This window comes from Ixodes scapularis, unplaced genomic scaffold (assembly GCF_016920785.2).
Source record: "Ixodes scapularis isolate PalLabHiFi unplaced genomic scaffold, ASM1692078v2 PGA_scaffold10__122_contigs__length_95168666, whole genome shotgun sequence".
NCBI lineage: Eukaryota > Metazoa > Arthropoda > Arachnida > Ixodida > Ixodidae > Ixodes > Ixodes scapularis.
In genome coordinates, this window is record NW_024609836.1 from 5,228,375 (window position 1) to 5,247,305 (window position 18,931).

Below are 18,931 nucleotides of genomic sequence, written 5' to 3' on the forward strand. Positions count from 1 at the left end.
CTTCAAGACACGAGTACCTCGAAGGTACTTGTATCTCAATGAGAAAAAAGGAAATATCAAAAAAGGATGAATTAGGGAGGACGCACGCGTTGCAACAAATGCGAAACCAAGCGCCAAAGCACTTGTTGAAGCGCTATCCGAACCGACAGTTTCATCCCACATCATTCCAGGGAAGATGCGCAAGTGGCAATACAAGTGAAACCAAGTGCCCAAGCGCCATTCGAACTGATAGTTTTACACCACATCATTCTATGAGGTTTGGACGAGCGCCGAAGCGCTGTCGAAACGCTATCCGAACCGACAGTTTCACCCCACATCATTCTAGGGAAGATGCGCAAGTGGTAATACAAATGAAACCAAGCGCCCAAGCGCCATTGGAACTGATAGTTTTACACCACATCATTCTATGAGGTTGGGACGAGCATCAAAGTGCTGTCGAAGCGCTATCCGAACTGACAGTTTCACCCCACATCATTATAGGGAAGATGCACAAGTGGTAATACAAAATACAAATTAAACCAAGTGCCCAAGCGCCATTGGAACTGATAGTTTTACACCACATCATTCTATGAGGTTTGGACAAGCACTGAAGTGCTGTCGAAGCGCTATCCGAACCGACAGTTTCACCCCACATCATTCTAGGGAAGATGTGCAAGTGGCAATACAAATGAAACCAAGTGCCCAAGCGCCATTGGAACTGATAGTTTTACACCACACCATTCTATGAGGTTTGGACGAGCACCTAAGCGCTGTCGAAGCGCTATCCGAACCGACAGTTTCACCCCACATCATTCTAGGGAAGATGCGCAAGTGGCAATACAAATAAAACCAAGTGCCCAAGCGCCATTGGAACTGATAGTTTTACACCACATCATTCTATGAGGTTGGGACCAGCATCAAAGTGCTGTCGAAGCGCTATCCGAACTGACAGTTTCACCCCACATCATTATAGGGAAGATGCACAAGTGGTAATACAAAATACAAATGAAACCAAGTGCCCAAGCGCCATTGGAACTGATAGTTTTACACCACATCATTCTATGAGGTTTGGACAAGCACTGAAGTGCTGTCGAAGCGCTATCCGAACCGACAGTTTCACCCCACATCATTCTAGGGAAGATGTGCAAGTGGCAATACAAATGAAACCAAGTGCCCAAGCGCCATTGGAACTGATAGTTTTACACCACACCATTCTATGAGGTTTGGACGAGCACCTAAGCGCTGTCGAAGCGCTATCCGAACCGACAGTTTCACCCCACATCATTCTAGGGAAGATGCGCAAGTGGCAATACAAATAAAACCAAGTGCCCAAGCGCCATTGGAACTGATAGTTTTACACCACATCATTCTATCAGGTTTGGACGAGCACCGAAGCGCTGTCGAAGCGCTATCCGAACTGATAGTTTCCATGAAAAAAACAGCGACTGCGCAGGCGAGCTGGGGATGTTCTTTTCCCGTCTTTCTTCTTCGACCAAGTTTTTCGTTGAGACGTTCCTTTCCCCTGTCTTTCTTCTTCGACCAAGTTTCTCATAGAGACGTTCCTTTTCCCTGTCTTTCTTCATCGACCAAGTTTCTCTGCTTTTAACTCAGTCTCGGGTTTTCTACATCATAATAGTTTCACCCTCTTCTGAACTACATATCCTGGTTGTTCTAACTACACGTCAAGGTTGATCATGCAGCTGAAGTAAGAATCTGCGAGCGCCTTTGAACTTAACTTTTCTTAATTACATGTCTTGGTTGTTATTAACTACACATCAAGGTTGATCATGCAGCTGAAGCAAGAATCTGCAAGTGCTTTTGAACTCTTCGTAACTACACATCTTGGTTGTTCTTAACTACACATCAAGGTTGATCCAAAACAAAACATTCCGCCCTTCTCCTCGTATTCAGCAAATGCAAAAACTAAAAAAAATATTAATGTTCTTAGAAATATTATGCGTATAAATTAAGGAGACCAATTAACGAATCGATTCAAGTGTAGCGATTCATCGAGTTAAAACTTTTAAGCGACGCCTAGCCCTAGTTTTTTTTTCACAATTTTTTTTACGACCCTTCATTTCTTTTTTTGCACGACTTGAGATGCAATCACCCTTGAAATTTGCATATCTCTGGACAGTGAAGCTACGAAGCGAAGTGCAAACTTGGGGGAGGTTACCTTGGAGGCTCTCGAAGTGTCCCTTACGCTTCTCGCCGTAGAGGGCCAGCTTGAAACGCTCGTCCAGCTGGCGCTCCTGCAATGCCTGCGTCTCGATCACGTCCTCCAGGCTAACCAGGCGCAGCTCCACTTCCTCAAACATGCCCTCCAGCTCCCCTGCATAACACCCTAAGCTAAGAATTGCAAAACACAAAGTCCCTCCCCACCGCCCAAGTTCCACGGGGGAACAATTCTGCAATTCTTATTGTCCCGATGAGGATCCTACAGGTGGAGTCGTCCCTCCAGCTCCCCTGCGTCATACCCTAACCTCAGAATTGCAAGACACCAAGTCCCTCCCTGAGGCCAATGCCCAAGTTCCACTAAGTTCCCCTAAGCTAAGAATTGCAAAACACAAAGTGCCTCACTACGGTCCATCACCCAAGTTCCACTAAGTTCCCCTAAGCTAAGAATTGCAAAACACAAAGTGCCTCACTACGGTCCCACACCCAAGTTCCACTAAGTTCCCCTACGCTAAGAATTGCAAAACACAAAGTCCCTCCCTCTGGCCATCGCCCAAGTTCAACGGGGGAACAATTCTGCAATTCTTATCGTCACAACGAGGACCTTACAGGTGGAATCGTCCCTCCAGCTCCCCTGCGTCATACCCCAAGTCTCCTTAGGCGAGACCTCGAAATCCCATTAAGAATCTAAACATATCAAGTCTGCTCAAGCGAGACCTCGAAATCACATTAAGAATCTAATCACATCAAGTCTGCTCAGGCGAGACCTCGAAATAACATTAAGAATCTAATCACATCAAGTTGCTTAGGCGAGACCTCAAAATCACATTTTGAATCTAATCCCGTCACATGCTTGCCAAGTCTGCTTAGCGAGACCTCGAAATCCCATTAAGAATCTAAACACATCAAGTCTGCTCAAGCGAGACCTCGAAATCACATTAAGAATCTAATCACATCAAGTCTGCTTAGGCGAGACCTCAAAATCACATTTTCAGGGTTCGTACAGAATATTTGACTGAAAATTCAAGGAGTTTTCAAGGATTTCAAGGATGAAAAATGGCAAAATTCAAGGAGTGTTAGCAAAATTTTATTTGCTTACAAGACTTATGGAAGCAGCGCAGTTTTCGCATGGATTTCTTTTTCCACAGAAGCCATCTCCAGCTCTTTTTCTTTAGCAGTTCGACGAAAGCTGTTTGCCTTGACTAAGTAGGTAAGGTCGTTTTTCGCTTCAGCTTCTTCCGAAAAACGGTCCGCAGATTCCAGCAGGCACTTGAGAGTTTTTTGAAGCTTCGACTTCCTTCCGTGCATCTTACCAAGCTCTTGCTCGAGCTCTTTTCTCTTTGAAGCTGCCTGCCGTGACAGTGCTTGTTTCTTTTGTTCGTCTAGGTATGCAGCGTACCTATGCCGGGCTTGGCGCACTGACGCCTTCAACTCTTTTGAAATCGGAACGTTCAGCAGGCCACCATGGCTTTTCACAGCCTCGCAGATAACTCGTTGAGAAATATACGACAGCTCTGCCAAATTCTCGACCGCAACCTGCTTGTTGATGCTGAAGCCTCTTTCCACTGAGGCCTGCCCATGGCTCAGGAGGAGAAGTAGTTTCACCACAGCCCATAACTGCGAGAATGAAGCATCGTGCTTGAAGCATCGTGCTTCAGCAGCCGCACGAAAAAACTGTCAAGATATTCATGATCTTTTTCATAGTTTTGTAGTTCATGCCGTTTTTCTAGACAAAACTGAATGTACTGTGTGCACACAATGTCATGTTTGTGCTCAGAGAGAAGTTTGTTGTCGATTAGGCAGATAAGCACAATTTTTAGCTTCCCAAGGCACGTGTCTGTCTTGGACATCTCTGTGGGGTCGAAACATGACAACCCACGAACGACAGGGTACCTCAGGGGACCTCTCCATGACTTTCAGGATCATGTTCACAAGGAACTTCCGGCCCTCGTACCTAAACTCAAGAATACACTTGGCGCTCGCTTTGCAGCACTTCAACATCTTCTCAGCTGCACGTCCAACATCCACCTTTTCAAGTTCTGTGTAAACGGCAGCATCTTCAACATCAATTCGCAGCAGCTTCGTGATGCTGGTGGCTTCTGTCATTACAGAGCACTTTACGAACCTTGACAGAAGGCTCCTCTGAACACTTTCAAGTTCTTTTGCCAGCAAAAACGTCTTGGGAGAATCACTCTGAAAAACAGTCAGGAAAGGCTGCACAACCATGGCAACATTCAGGGAAAAGTTCAATTTTGCAAGTGCAAGCTGGTCATTTAGAAAAGCACTGACGTTTTCATATGCTCTGCATTTTGGCACGGGCAGCCTGCGGCCACTCACTGCTTCAGTGTATTGCTTCAAGTGCTCCCATGTGGCCAGGGCTCTTTCCAGTAGTACGAGCACGTTCTCGATCCAACGGTGAGATACAAAAGGAAGTGGAAACACACTGCTCCCTGTCTCTCGAATAAAATCTTCTCGCCTGGCCGGTGCGTCATGAAAGAGTGAGAATAAGCTGGACAAATATGTGTCAACTGGCCATCCCGTTGCATGCATTCCAGCTTTGTAGGCATTATGCACTGTGTGAAGGCCACACGATCCAATATCCAAACACTGAACTTGAAAGTCATTTTTCATGTGCTGCTGGAACTTGTGGAAAAGGCTCCAGTTGACATTGGGGCCATCCATGGAAAGCTGAACAATTTTGCTCATCGGAAAGGACGCCAGCACTTTCGTCAAATTCTTCATGAGGTCGTCCGCTGTGCTGTGGCCCATGAATGCCGATGTCACATACCTTGTTGTCACCTCAGAATTGTTCCACAGTCTCACGTGAACATCAAGCTGTTTCTTTTGCAGGTATTTGTTTAACGTTTCATCAAAAAGGACAACAAAATGTTCAGATTTCTCCATCATGTTCAAGACTTGAGAAGCGAAAAATGGGCGCAGACAATGGCACGCGACGTACGCGCATTTTTTTTCCGAACAAGTGAAGCTTCTCGCGATATCGCTATCCGGAAACATCTTTCGGAACAACTCGGAAACTGATCCGCTGGAGCTGTATGAGTAGTGTGAAGACACAACTTTCATCGTCCACAAAATTTCGGCTTCAATCACGGAGTCATGCCTTCTGCAGTCTTCGTCAAGGGTCGCAGCTCGAGAGGATGTTTCCGTGTTTTCCCGCTGAGAAGTCGTTTCTGTGACGTTTGCCGCTTGCAAAAAACTCATGACGGAAGAGCAGCCCTCGCCTGCCGCAACTTTGGATCAGTGCTTGGCACTTTTCTGATGGCTCCTCAACGCCGACTCCCCCATTGTTGCAATGTCGACCGACTTCTGACATACTGCGCACTTCACTCGATAAGGGTCGCTTGTCTCCGGCCTCACCCAGTGATGATATTCGCTGTGCTCCAGCCACGCAGACTGAAACTTGCACTTTCCGCCTGGCATCCTGTCAAAGTACTGTCAAAGTAAAGTTGCAGGCATTGCACACAGCACAAATGCGAACTTTCACCGAGAAATGACGCGTGAGGCCGACGCACGGACCGAGTATACCGAGTAGGGGTGTCGCGAACCGGCCGAGGTTTGAGTTCGACCAGGTTCGACTTTTTCGAACTTTGAGTGGAAAATTCGACGAACCTTCTATTGAGGTTCGACTCGTGTGCGCATGCGCGACAGGCTGGCCAGTTGGCTTCGGATTGGATGGCAATGGCTAAGGAATAAATTAAGGGCAGCGCCGATTGGTTATTTTACTTAATACAGTACAAAAAAATTAAGTTATTAACCTCTTCAGTGATTAGAATTAGTTCCTTTAATTGCAACTGTTTATAAAATAAAATAACCCTTTTCTTAAAAAAAACATTCTCCAAACCTAGACATGCTTGTATCAAGGTCTGGCCACACTGTCCACAAAGTCGAACCGGTCGAATCTGGTGAAAAGTTTGAAGAGTTAGACCTAAAAATCTGGTTCGACAAAAGTTCGCGACACACCTAATACCGAGTACCGACTGACTGACCGTTACTATAACTTGCGTTGGCTTGGATTGGATTTCTGGCTCGCATTTGTTGCCAGACGACGCAGGCGCTGCCGGTTTCGAAACCGAAACTTGCTGCTATTGCTCTCCTGTCAAGACTACATGTTTTCGCCAACATTCCTCAGTAAACGCGTTTTTGAAATCAGTGCGACTTACGGAAATACGTCGTTCATTTGCTATATTAAAGCAAAGTCCACTAAATTTTCAAGGATTACAAGGAGCTCACTTATATCTAAGGAGTTTCAAGGGCCCTTGAATTAATGTTATCAAATTCAAGGACATTCAAGGATTTCAAGGGTCTGTGCGAACCCTGCATTTTGAATCTAATCCCGTCACATGCTTGCCAAGTCTGCATAGGCGAGACCTAGAAATCCCCTTAAGAACCTAATCACATCAAGTCTGCTCAGGCGAGATCTCGAAATAACATTAAGAATCTAATCATATCAAGTCTGCTTAGGCAAGACCTCAAAATCACATTTTGAATCTAATCACGTCACATGCTTGCCAAGTTTGCTTAGGCGAGACCTCGAAATACCATTAAGAATCTAATCACGTCACGTGCCCCCATGAAACCTTCACATTTTGAATCTAATCATGTCACATGCCCCAAGAAACCTTTAAAGTATCATCATCAACATCATCATCATTATGTACCATAAACATCATGCAAGAAAGGTGCATGGCACACCTTTACGCTTTTTTGCAAAACAGTCTGCCTCACGCTGTCCCTCCATGTTCAATGTTGACATGGGAAGCACACGTGTGAACTAAAAACATTCTTGTTCACTGAAAACATTGTCCATTTTGAGAGTTGCGACATCCCTCCCATAAACATAAATAGATAACACATTTTTCAATCCCTCACATAAACATGGTTAAGGTCGTACGACGGTACAACGCTCGCAGTTAAAATCGGCATAGATTCTAGTGTAATTTGTACATTGCAATGTGCAAGATAAAGTGCAAATTCAGAAATAAAAATACACAGAAAGAACAAAGCATGTAAAGGACAAACACAGACACACACTCTTCTTTCAATGAGCAACAAACATTTATGAGATGCCCATGACGCTACGACCTTGAACTCCAAACAATTGAAGAAGAAAAAACAAGGAAACACTAAAAATTTAAAAATAAAGCCTAATTACTCTCAAGTTTTAAAGAATACCAAATTAAAATGGTGGCAAAAAAATTGTGGAAATTACCCCCAAAAGAGGGGGAAAAGGAAGAAGAAAATAAAGGAGGGATATTAACCCCCAAGAAAGGAGGAAAAGGAAGAAGAAAAGGAAGGAAAAGAAGGCAAACATAGCAATTAATTGAAACAAGCTTTTTTCAGAAATAAGCCAAAGGTATTCGAAACTAATGACTATTAGCTGTCGTGTTCTCTATTACTGATTCTTCAAAATGTGCATGTTTCTTGTGTCGACCGGTGCTGCTTTAGTGAAAACCAGACGAAACAATACAAGTTTTATCCGTAGGAGATATAATCCCCAAATTCAAGAACGTGCCTTAGGTAAAGCCCATTTCTGGGCTTTACCTAAGAGGTCACAAAATATTAATAACAACATGCCAAGGTATTTATAACTATTGACTTTCTCTATTATACGCTGTTGCGGAGCACGCAACTAGAACATAGTCTTGCGTTTCGTCGTAAACGACGTACACTTTGCCTTCGTTACGTTGACTTCCATCTGCTGCTCCTCGCACCGTAACACAAAGTTGTCCAGGTCTCGTCGCGAGAGGGCACTCTTTGATGTGTCGGCGATTTTTCAGTAAAGCATGCAATGGTCGGCATACATTGGATTTGATACAATGCGGAAGGTAGTTTGTGTAAACAAGATGCAACTTTGACACAAACTCGAAAACTGGCGTTGCTCGTGACGTACTGGATTTGGTTGCTTAGGAATGCTTGTATCCGACGTGAAACACTGGGCCGGACTCCCACCGAGGAACGACCGGGGTTGCAACACAGTTCTCCCCGGGACACACAGGATTTAACGGTCACAGAAACGCAAGAATTAGTGTTCGTCATGAGGTGCCGGGTTCGGTTGGTTAGGTACGCTTCTATCCGATGTCAAACACCCGGTTTGACTCCCACCAACCGTAATTCGACTCCCACCGACCGTAATTCGACCCAACGCAGCTCTCCCCGGGGGCACACCGAATGTAACTTTGACAGAAACGCAAGAACTGGCATTCCTCGTGAGGTACTGAGTTCAGTTGCTTAGAAACGCTTCTATCCGATGTGAGCACCCGGTTCAACTCCCGCCGACTGTAATTCGACCCAACGCAGTTCTCCCCTAGGGCACACAGGATGTAACTTTGACAGAAACGCAAGAACTGGCGTTCCTCGTGAGGTACTGAGTTCAGTTGCTTAGAAACGCTTCTATCCGATGTGAGCACCTGGTTCGACTCCCGCCGACCGTAATTCGACCCAACGCAGCTCTCCCCTGGGGCACACAGGATGTAACTTTGGCAGAAACACTAGAACTGGCGTGACTCGTGAGGTACTGGATTCGGTTGGTTGGGAGTGCCTTTATTCAACAAAAAAGCACCCGGTTCGACTCTTACCAACCGTAATTTGAGAAGAAGACGTTTGCGCGGGACCTTGTCGAACGCCTTCAAAGAGTCGACGAAAGTCGCGCGGCGCGTTTCGAAGAGTGCGCATAGATTTTCGCGAACGTCCGCAACAAACTCAAATACGCTCAACGCTCATTATAACAGACCTTGATTGTGACCTTGATTTCGACCGAGATTTCGGCCTGTCGTAAAAAGAGCATGTTGTCTGCAGGTACGAAGTTGAGTCAATGGTACGTAGAGGAAAACCAACCGAACTTGACACGTTACATCCAAACATTCGTCGTAACCAGGTCTGTTGTATACACGACCGCACGCCAGTACGATGCTCATCCAGATGGAAACGGGCAGGGGTGGGGCTCAAACCCAGGATCCCTGGGTTCTGCAGCGCGAGCTTTCGCTCCACGCGCGTCAAGCTGGGTGTGCGCTTCAGCCCACTCGGCCACCGATCCCCCGTCTACCAGTTCAATATGGCGGATAATTCGATATAAAAGTTTTAATGAATTAGACTCTCAAAAATCCACTTTCTGCTGAAATATTACACAATGAAGTAGCCTTGCATCTTCTGCTGCTTTTTCTTCATTGCATCCGCGATAACAATATTTTCCTACGCTATCGACGGACTCCAAAAATGCTGAGGCCGCAGCCTTCTATATTCCCAATTAGCGCCGAACTATGTCGAGAGCACTGAACACGTCCGAGCAGGAGCACCTTCTCATCCAGAGCCCCGTTTTGCTCTGCAAGTTGGCTTTCCCCTAAGACGGGTGGTGGCTGCGTTGCGGGAAGCCAGCTAGCAAAGCAAGCTGGCTTTTTTTTTTGGGTGGCTGCGTTAACCGCTTGGAAGAAAAAATAATATTCTCTTTTGCGAACGAAGCGGGGAGAGGGAGCACGGAGCACCCTCTCTTCCGCTCGCGTTGGGGGAAAGCCAGCTTGCAGAGCAAAACAGGGCTCTTGGCAGTTTGATATATCGGTAGCGGCTGCTTTTTGTTCGATGTAACCATAGTTTTTGCTGTATTATTATCCCTGTAACATTAATATGCACAAAAATTGCTCGATATAAGAAATAATTGGATGCAAACGGGTTCGATATAGTCGGGTTTGACTGTATTTGGAAAGGTTGAATAATTCTATATTGTCGAATAATTCGATATTGTCGAATATTTCCATATTGTCGATTACTTAAATTCGATTCAAAGCGAATGCCGAATAGAAGAGAATTCGATTGGCTATTCGTAATAATCTAATATTCGCCCACCCCTACTCGATAAGAGTATTTTAGCAATTATTTCGACATCTAAAGCGCTTTAGAAAAGCGCGGGAGCGTCCTTTACGTGCCAATTTTTTTGTATCTTCCTCTTTAGTTAAATGTGTGTTGCTAGCTGAAAGAACTGTGCTGTCTGTCCTTGTCCCGAAGTGATTTTATTCTTTCTTTGACTCTAGTATTGTCGACTGCCGCTTTTTAATCTCGCAAAGGCTGAACCATTGCCAAAACGAATCTCTAGACTTTGTCGACGCAATTTGGACGGTGTCGTTAGCGGAAGGCTCCCGGGGCTTCGCCTTTTGGCAAAAACAGCGTGAATGTGCAGCCAGAGCAGGTGTCGAAAAGACGCATGCTGGAGGCCCGAAACACGTTACGTAAAAGTACTTCAATTTGCCTTTTCGCTTTCATATATTTTTTTTTTTCTAATATGAAACTTAACATTTTAACTTGGAAGAAAAAAGGGACAAACTTGCCCTTCTCCTGGCCCGTAGTTTTTACCTCAGTTTGCTTTAAAAAACACTGAAACACCCCCAATTTGTTTTTTTTGTTTTTTTTCGTTAGGAGTTCTGTTATGGTTTTTAAAAGACTACCCAATCAATATTTTGCTACAACATCACATACATTTTGTAATAAAGTACAAAGACGCAACTGCTCGAGACCGAACAGGGGAAGAAGAAATACAGAGAAGGAGAATGTTACTAAAAATCACCTAACTGTGCAACATTTTTTTCTTTTTTAAATTAACCCATTTCCAGTTTTTTAGAAGCAGAAAAAAAAAAGATTAGTATGATATTTTCCGTCCATCTTTAGTTTTGAGTGTGTGCCTTTGACGACCCACAACTTTGATTGTCTTTGGCGGTTGCGACTAAACCATAGAAAACGGCTCATGACTATGCAGAAGAGAGTGGGCGCAACTCAAACCGGCCAGTTCATGATCGGCAGTTTACGGGTGGAAAGAAACCGAATTTTGAGCTGTAAATCGTGTTCTGGGTAGTTGGGCTCTCATATGTAATGTACACATAAAAACCTTGGCGAGCATAAATACCCCGTCAGTGTCTCTTTAAAGAAAAACTCCGGTCAATACTCTTGAATTTGAGATAATGACTGTTTTCTGCTAGACAATGTCCCTGCATTAGAACATATAATTTTTTTTTAATACTGCGTGTAGTTTTATAAATATCGCGGCTCAAAGTTTGATTTGGAGCGTCTCCGGCGACACCGAGACTAACTGCTAGAGGGATGGCAACACTGATTATCAGCTGTAACGCCAAACGATGTGATGTCACAAGAGTGGACGATGCGAAGTCACAAGAGTGCATGATATGACGTCACAAGAGCACTGCAGTGCGCGACACAGCCAATCGACCGCAGCTCCACCGCAATGCGACGTCCCAAGGGTGTTGTGCCAATGTTCCTTGACTCCAAAATGGGTTTCAGTCAACGCAAACGATGTGACGTCATAAGAGTGCTGCGATATGCAACACGACCAATCGACCGCAGCTCTGCCACGACGCGATGTCACAAGGGTGCCACAAGCTGGTCGCATCTCTAAAAAAGGTTTTAGTGAACAAGGTATACAGGGGCTTAGAGCAATACACTGGTCTCCCACTCACGAGGCAAAAGTGACCCCCACTTGGCTGCCGCCATGTTGTACAATTTTGACCACTAGGCACGTGACTGTACCAAATTCCGAGGCTTTTACGCAAAACTGAGCCGAGATTCGCATTCGAATTGCCGTAAAAAAACACAAACTATTTTTTTCCATACTGTTAGACCCAGAGATCAGTGTCTAGCTGTCCAATAAAAACCCAGTAACTACAGCAGCGCGGCTGACGGCGTCTAGAGGAGTTGGTGTGAAGCTGCCCGAGTCGTAAAAGCACATTTTGGAGTTAAAACAAACGAAACTTATCTCGTTGGTACTGTTGTTAAAAATCAATAAGCAATTATTTGTGCGCGGTACTTGGTTGAAATCTAGACGTAAAACTCCAAGGTCATGCGTCTAGTGGTCCAAAATGGTGCAACATGGCAGCGGTCCATCGGGGTCACTTTGAGCTGCGGGTGTATCGCTCTAAGGTCCTCAACCTCGTTGGTTTTCGTGGAGTACGCTGCTCAACTTTGACCTAAGATTTTGGTTCTCATCACATTTCCTGTTGCTAAAGCAATACCAGTAATTCATTTTAATTTCATTTTCAACCGAAGTTGCCCTTTAAGGCTCATTCACAAAATAATGTTTGCTAACATTACAAGTCGGTGAAGCCTCCATACCTCGAGTGTCGCGCGTCGAAAACATGCAATTCATTGCGTGTTTTCTATATGTATCGGTATAAACTTATGGTCCGCTTTATGGTAGAAAAAAAAAAAAAAAATGGATATTCAGGCCAAACTTTCTAAACTAAGGGAACGTGTTCAAGTTGGGCTGTGCCTCTTTGCCATAACAAATATTCCAAGCAGGCTCTAAAGTATATGCTATCTGCTTTGCTGAATTTCCTCTTAAACAAAAACTTTGCTATAATTAGGGTTCCGCGTTTTTGGTTTTTCTTTTTTCAAATTTGACCTACTTTTTTTGGTGTTTATTTTCAAATTAAATTTTTTGTTTTCTTCGGTGTATAGACCTTTTCCGCCTACTCTCGCCCCCGACTGCCAAGCAGGCATATCCGGTATGGGCGACGAAAAAATATGAAAACGTTTCAACCTGCGAATACTAAAAAAATAGAGGGGAGACAAAACGAGGATGGGTGGGGCTCATCTCCTAAATGCATTCTATTAGCGTGGCAAAACAATGCTCTCGCCCATACTAGAAGTGATGATATTTCAAGATGGCGGTGCCCTTGGGAAAAAGTTCTACATCTATTCCCCAAAAAGTTTACCAGTTTTTTCGGTGAATAAGAAAGAAACACCATCGGATCAGACGTTCCTTGTAGCTGTGATATTTGCGATCAGTCAAAGAATAACGGCACAGATACGGTCTTCGCTACAACTTCCGTCAGGACACCCCTCAAAATCGAGGAATTCGCAAGCATAACCTTCAGCGCGCTTCTTTTCTCTTTCCCATTCTGACAACGAGACCATCTGAGGAGATGACCGTGCAGAAACCAGCGGAATGGCAAAAAAAAAAAAAAGTACAAATTGTGTTTGTTTCCAACCCCAGGGAACATATAGACCGTTCCATTAGGGTCATAGCAGAGAGGGTAAAAAGAGAAAAAAATGCCCTCCCCCTCTCGCCCGCATGTCGTCTGCTCCGCCGAGTGGACTGTACCTAACATCCGGCTGGCGTATAAACTTTGTTTCAAATCGCGTCATTTTGGGAATTTCAAGCGCAGATGCGCAGATTTTGGTATGCCAGTTATCATGTATTACTGTGCTAGATAAAAAAGACTAACAGGGTCCAATTGCGCTGTTATCTGCGTGCAAATAAAAAAAACACAGGGAAAACTGTGTCAGACTGGCCGGTCTCTCCAGCGAAAAGTGAATCCGGTGGCTGTACCTTTTTTACTATATGAAGTTCGTACTGGAGTAGGCCTTTAGCAACCATGAGTGGATGTCTGAAATAATAAATAAAAACGTGCTCTCCTGCCGCAATACATGCAGTAGTTGAGGGTAGTACTGCCGGTTGACTCAACTGTTATTTAAGTAACGGAAAAAAGATATTTCAATTGATTATTTACCAAAGTAGAACAACAGAGAGCTCTAGGCTGATTTTGGAGTAGCCATAACTATTCTAAGAACGCGAACCATTTCACAACGGCAGCCACGAGTGAGAGTTTGATGTTCCGTACAGCCCGCCGATACAGCCCAAAGATGGAGAATGGCTACCTCCCGTTTTGTCGTCTGCTAGCGGAGTCGGGCGCATGCCCTCTCTCTCATTTTACCCCGCCGAACCCGCTGAATTTCCCGGATGTATGGAGAGGGCGCTGCTGTCGAACAAAATGGTGCCGCCCAGAGAGCACTAAATAAAATGGTCTATACTAGCCCACATCCGTATAAGGAAACCTCACACTAGCCCACACCCCAACTTTTTTTTTTATGACCAGGAATTTGACACACTAAGCCTGATCACACAAAGGACACAGAAGTCCCACAAAGGCCAATCCAAGTCCTCTTTTGCTGCATGTTGAACCTTGGAAGAGGGCAATCACGAAAACGTCACACAGTGTCAAACTTTGCAACGCCCTGTCTCTCCTTCCCCTCCCTTCCCTTTCCCCCCCCCACTTTGACGCGGCTCTAAAAAAACGATCTTTTTCGGCTAAAACCGAATTTAAAAAGACGAATTAGACGTATTTTAGTCGATTTTTATCGGTTTAAACCGAAAACGCCAAACCTACGAACTGACCTTCTTCGGTTAAAACCAAATTCCCGAAAATGGATTCGGCATACTTTTATCAGTTTAAACCGAAAACTCCGAACCCTAGCTATAATGTCTGTCACAATGCAAGACTTATTTTCTTATTCGAATTGAATATATTGGCTTTCTACGATAGGTTGTAATCTATTTTTTTGTACACAATGTTGATATTTTTGCTTTGTACTTTAATATGGAACTGTAAAGCAGGGGGCTCCGTCAAGCTGTTAAACAGCTTTTTCCCCCCGTTTCCGTATTGAATGGGACTTCTTATTAAGGTTACCCCTTCGAGTGTTTGCCAAGCTTAATGTAAAGCACAGATGAATCAATGTGATTCGGTAAGACAATGTAAAGGGACCAAAAAGCTGTGGGGGGTTGGAAGAGGCTACCTATGGTCTTCATGAGTTCCTGGACCCCCTGCTGAAGCTTGGGCAACTGGGCGACCTGCAGGCAGAGTTGCTGGATGCCGGCCAGCTGCTGCTGGCAGTGTCGGTGCAGGTCTGCTGTCAGCGCGTCCACCGCCTGCGAGACAAGGCGATCACCGCCATGGCCCCCCCTGCGCCTCGAGGGACACTCACTTCGGCCTGCCGGGCATTTGCCTCGTTGTACCCGTGCAGCTCCTCCCAGCGGGATTGGTAGCTGCGGGGCGAGCGACATTGCAAAGCTCGCCACAGCCCTCCAGAAGCGCTTACTGATGCAGGAGTTCTGCTCCGGCGTTGACCAGCTTCCTCTCGCAGCCCGGCCCGGATCTGCGGGTCCACAGCAGTTACCGCACGCGGCAGTGTTCGCTCGACGCCGAGCAAAATACTTACTTGGGGAGATCGCCGAGCGTCAGATTTCTCAGACTGCAATTCAAGAGTTCCATCGAACGTGAAATTCCGTGAAGCGAATGAATGCGCTGCCCGCAACGGTTGCATGCAATGCCGGAGAAAGAAAGGCGTACTCACCTCAAGCTCAAGTCTTGCTGTACGCTGTGTAACTTGTCCCTCAAGTTCTCCAACATTTTGAAGAACTCCTCTGGCTGGCATCCGTTGGCTCCCGTCTGGAAGACAGGGCGCCACTAATTCCTACCGCAGCCGTGCGATCCGACTGGTGTCCTCCTGGCGGCCCTTTATTTTAGAACAGGGTGGTGGGCGCTCTGCCTCTGGCTTTGGCCTCTGGTACTTTTTAGTGAAATAAAATAAAATCACTGAGGCACTAGTACAGTGTACTAGAATACTTGGGTTACTGCTCTGGGTTACTGCAGAGGTTACTGTACTTGGGTAGTGTTGGGACCGGAGCGGCTCGGCAACGGGAGCTCGTGAGGACGCGTGTATTGACAGTTCGTGGCGGCGCTGTAGTCGAGTTATCCGGCTCGCGCAGCCCGCCTTTTTTTTTTTTTTTTTTTTCTTTTTTTTGTTTGTGAGCGGTGCATGTAGCGAAAGCTAGGAGCGCGAGCTCGTAGCGTTGGCAGCTGCCCTTGGTGCACGGGAGCTCGTGCCGCCGAGATGTGCCCTAGAGCAAGGAGCTCGCGCTTGTAGCCTTTCCTGCGGTTCAACACAAGGTGAAAGAGAGTATAGGGCACTTAAAAAAAATCGGTATTTTCAAATCTTTTTTTTTTTTTTTTTTTTTTTAATTTTTGCGATAGGCAAAGGGTTAATGAAATTTGGTTAAAATCGCGCACAAAGAGACTAGGACAAACGAGGAAGGAACAAAATAAAACAAATTAGTCGTTAGTTGTTTATACAGCAGGAGTTTAGTCTGCCAGAACATGGCGATATTGTTACCCACTGTAGATGTGCAATTTAGCCAGTGCGGTACAACCGCTAGCCTGGGGTCTTTAACGTGCACCACGCAGTAGTGATACACGACCGCACGCCGGTACGATGCTCATCCAGATCGAAACGGGCAGGGGTGGGGCTCGAGCCCAGGATCCCTGGGTTCTGCAGCGCGAGCTTTCGCTCCACGCGCGTCGAGCTGGGTGTGCGCTTCAGCCCACTCGGCCACCGATCCCCCCTGAGGAAGGAACACAGACAGGCGCGCACTCACAACTCTAGTATATTAAGTGAAGAAGAGAAAGATGAAGCACTAAGGTACTGCGGTGGGCTAGTTGGTTCATACTTAGTGTTTGAACAGCGCAAAGACGACAGGAAGATAGAAGAGAAGAGGACAGGACGAGCGCTGACTATCAACTGATGCTATTTATTCAGAAGAGGATGAAGTGCGCGAGACTCGAGAGTGCCAAAATGCACTTTTTTCATCAGACACAAAAAGCGGCCGCGCGTGTGTCTGATGAAAAAAGTGCATTTTGGCACTCTCGAGTCTCGCGCACTTCATCCTCTTCTGAATAAATAGCATCAGTTGATAGTCAGCGCTCGTCCTGTCCTCTTCTCTTCTATCTTCCTGTCGTCTTTGCGCTGTTCAAACACTAAGTATGAAGCACTATTTTTTTACAGGGGACAACGAGACGACGATTCAAGAAGTAATTACCGTTCTTTTCTCTGCCCTCGCGTTTTTGACTATTTCAAGCTTTGAATACATTTGGATACGCTCGGACATAAGGAGAAGAGAATTGAAAGCACGAGCCGCGGCCAGGGACAACCGGTTGCAGCTCCTCACGGCAGGGTCCCTTCGGGGAACCCGAAATACGACATGACCTCTCCACCCGGTACTTTTGCACTGGCATATCAGCGACCGGATCTTCATGTTATTCACAGACATCTCCAAACGAAGACCACACGTACGTCACTCAAGACACGTACGTCACTCAAGACACCCCACCCGCGCGCTCTACTCTCGGAAAACGACGCGGCGGTGAAGGCGACAATTCTGCTTTAACGCCTGCCAAACAACTGGCAGCGGAGAGCGACTCAATGGAACAAGAGCTCATCGAGGGCGATCTTGAGGGGTTCGTTCTCGTTGAGTATCGCCGTCAGAGAACAACTGGAATCCCTGTCCTCTTTGTGCCTGCAAATGAAGGACATCGTTTGCAACATCAAAATCCATTGAGCTTGAGCGCCGAGGTAAACGCGGAGGCGGCGGCTGCCATAATAAGACATCGTTTCACTGCCAGAGGCGGACTTCAAGTAGAAGTCGCTGAAACCGCCACAGTGGACCGCCTTTTGAAGGTTCGCTGCCTCGGCGGAGTTCCCGTTCAAGCCACGGTGCCCAGAACATATCTGCAGAACTGTGGCATAATCAGAGGCGTACCCCTTTGGCACACGGACGCCGAGCTGGCCACGTTCCTGCAGCAAGACGGGGTCATTGCAGCCCGTTGACTCTACCGACGTCGAGGAAAACCTGGGGAAGCTGCCCAACCAACAGACAAGGCAGTCTTAACTTTCCGCCCCAACACAGAACGCCCATGCAGAATAAGCCTCGGATTCACCAAACACGAGGTCAGCGGGTACATCGAAGCGCCGACCAGGTGCTTCAAGTGTCAAGTGCTTGGCCATGTTGCAAAATATTGCAAAGGAGACGCCAAGTGCAAGAAGTGTGCTCAACCACACTTAACGAGGGACTGCCCGGGAGAAACGGCAGTCAAGTGTGCAAACTGCGGTGGTGAACACCCTGCAGACTATGTAAATTGCAAGGTGCGCCTGAGAGCCCTAGCCAGAACAAAGCAGTTTGTTCATGGACCAAAGCTCGCTTCGCCGTCGAACGAGAACACAATTCCCAAAGGCGCTACTTTTAGTGCAACGGACACTGCAGATGCCCAAGAAACGCCTAGCGTTGCCAAACAAGGTGCGAAGCCTAAGGGGCCGCCACAGAAGACCAAGAAGAAGACTCGGGCATCTACAACAATCCCACCAACGCCAAACCAAGGACCTCCTCGCAAGCCCGCTACCTCTACAGATGAGCTCAAAGCTACAGACGTATCTTCCCGCACGGCCAACAGGCGCACATACAGCGACGTTGTCAAAGCTGATAAGCGTCCCCAGCAACCTGCACCTTTCGTATTCTGCTCCATGACAATTGGCGATATCATCTGCCTTGTCTTCTCTGCCCTACGAAGTTTCACGGCACAACTACCATCATGTGCCTTCAAAAGCATTCTGCAAGGAATCCTAGTATTCGAACCCGCAGTTATCGCGATGGCAGGAAATTCGCATCAGAATAATGGTTGACGTTTCGTCATTCCAAGAGAGTCTTAAAAATGCGACCGTTTTTCAGTGGAACGCGAGAGGACTTCGTCCTCGGCTTTCCGACTTCCAACAGCTTATGCTCAAATATCACTTTCCTATCTTAGCTATTAGCGAATCACGCGTTCCATCCGACTTTCAACTTTCGGGATATGAAATATTTCAGTCGGCTCGTCCTAATGGCATTAGTAGAGTTTTTCTTGCGCTCCGGAAAGACCTAACCTATGTGTCACATGATATCACCCCTCATCCGGACAATGAGTATGTGAGTGTCACAGTTCGAAAGGGGAAAGTTACATTCACCGTTATTGCTGTATACATAGCTCCGGCCTGCGGCTTCGATATCTCGAGATTAGATAATATTATTCGACAATGCAAATCCCACATTTTGTTATTAGGTGATTTAAATGCCCATAATGTGGCGTGGGGCAGTGTAAGGACGACGCCACGGGGACGA

General features: G+C 46.2%; 1 protein-coding gene across 3 annotated transcripts in view; it reads right to left on the reverse strand.

Annotated features, from left to right (window-relative positions):
• Positions 1–15,435, reverse strand: part of LOC120835925 (dysbindin-like) — an 86,941-nt gene extending 71,506 nt beyond the window's left edge. For 2 of the 3 annotated variants that reach the window (XM_040205171.3, XM_040205170.2), the window contains exons 1-6: positions 15,301–15,435; positions 15,166–15,198; positions 15,046–15,102; positions 14,932–14,992; positions 14,743–14,875; positions 2,156–2,311 (exon numbers count right to left, since the gene is read on the reverse strand). In XM_040205171.3, the coding sequence (XP_040061105.1) occupies positions 2,156–2,311; positions 14,743–14,875; positions 14,932–14,992; positions 15,046–15,102; positions 15,166–15,198; positions 15,301–15,356 (496 nt within the window). In that variant the 5' untranslated portion in view covers positions 15,357–15,435. The remainder of the gene's footprint in view (positions 1–2,155; positions 2,312–14,742; positions 14,876–14,931; positions 14,993–15,045; positions 15,103–15,165; positions 15,199–15,300) is intronic. The other variant, XM_040205172.3, reaches the window with a different exon arrangement.
• Between the last annotated feature and the right edge of the window lie 3,496 nt (positions 15,436–18,931).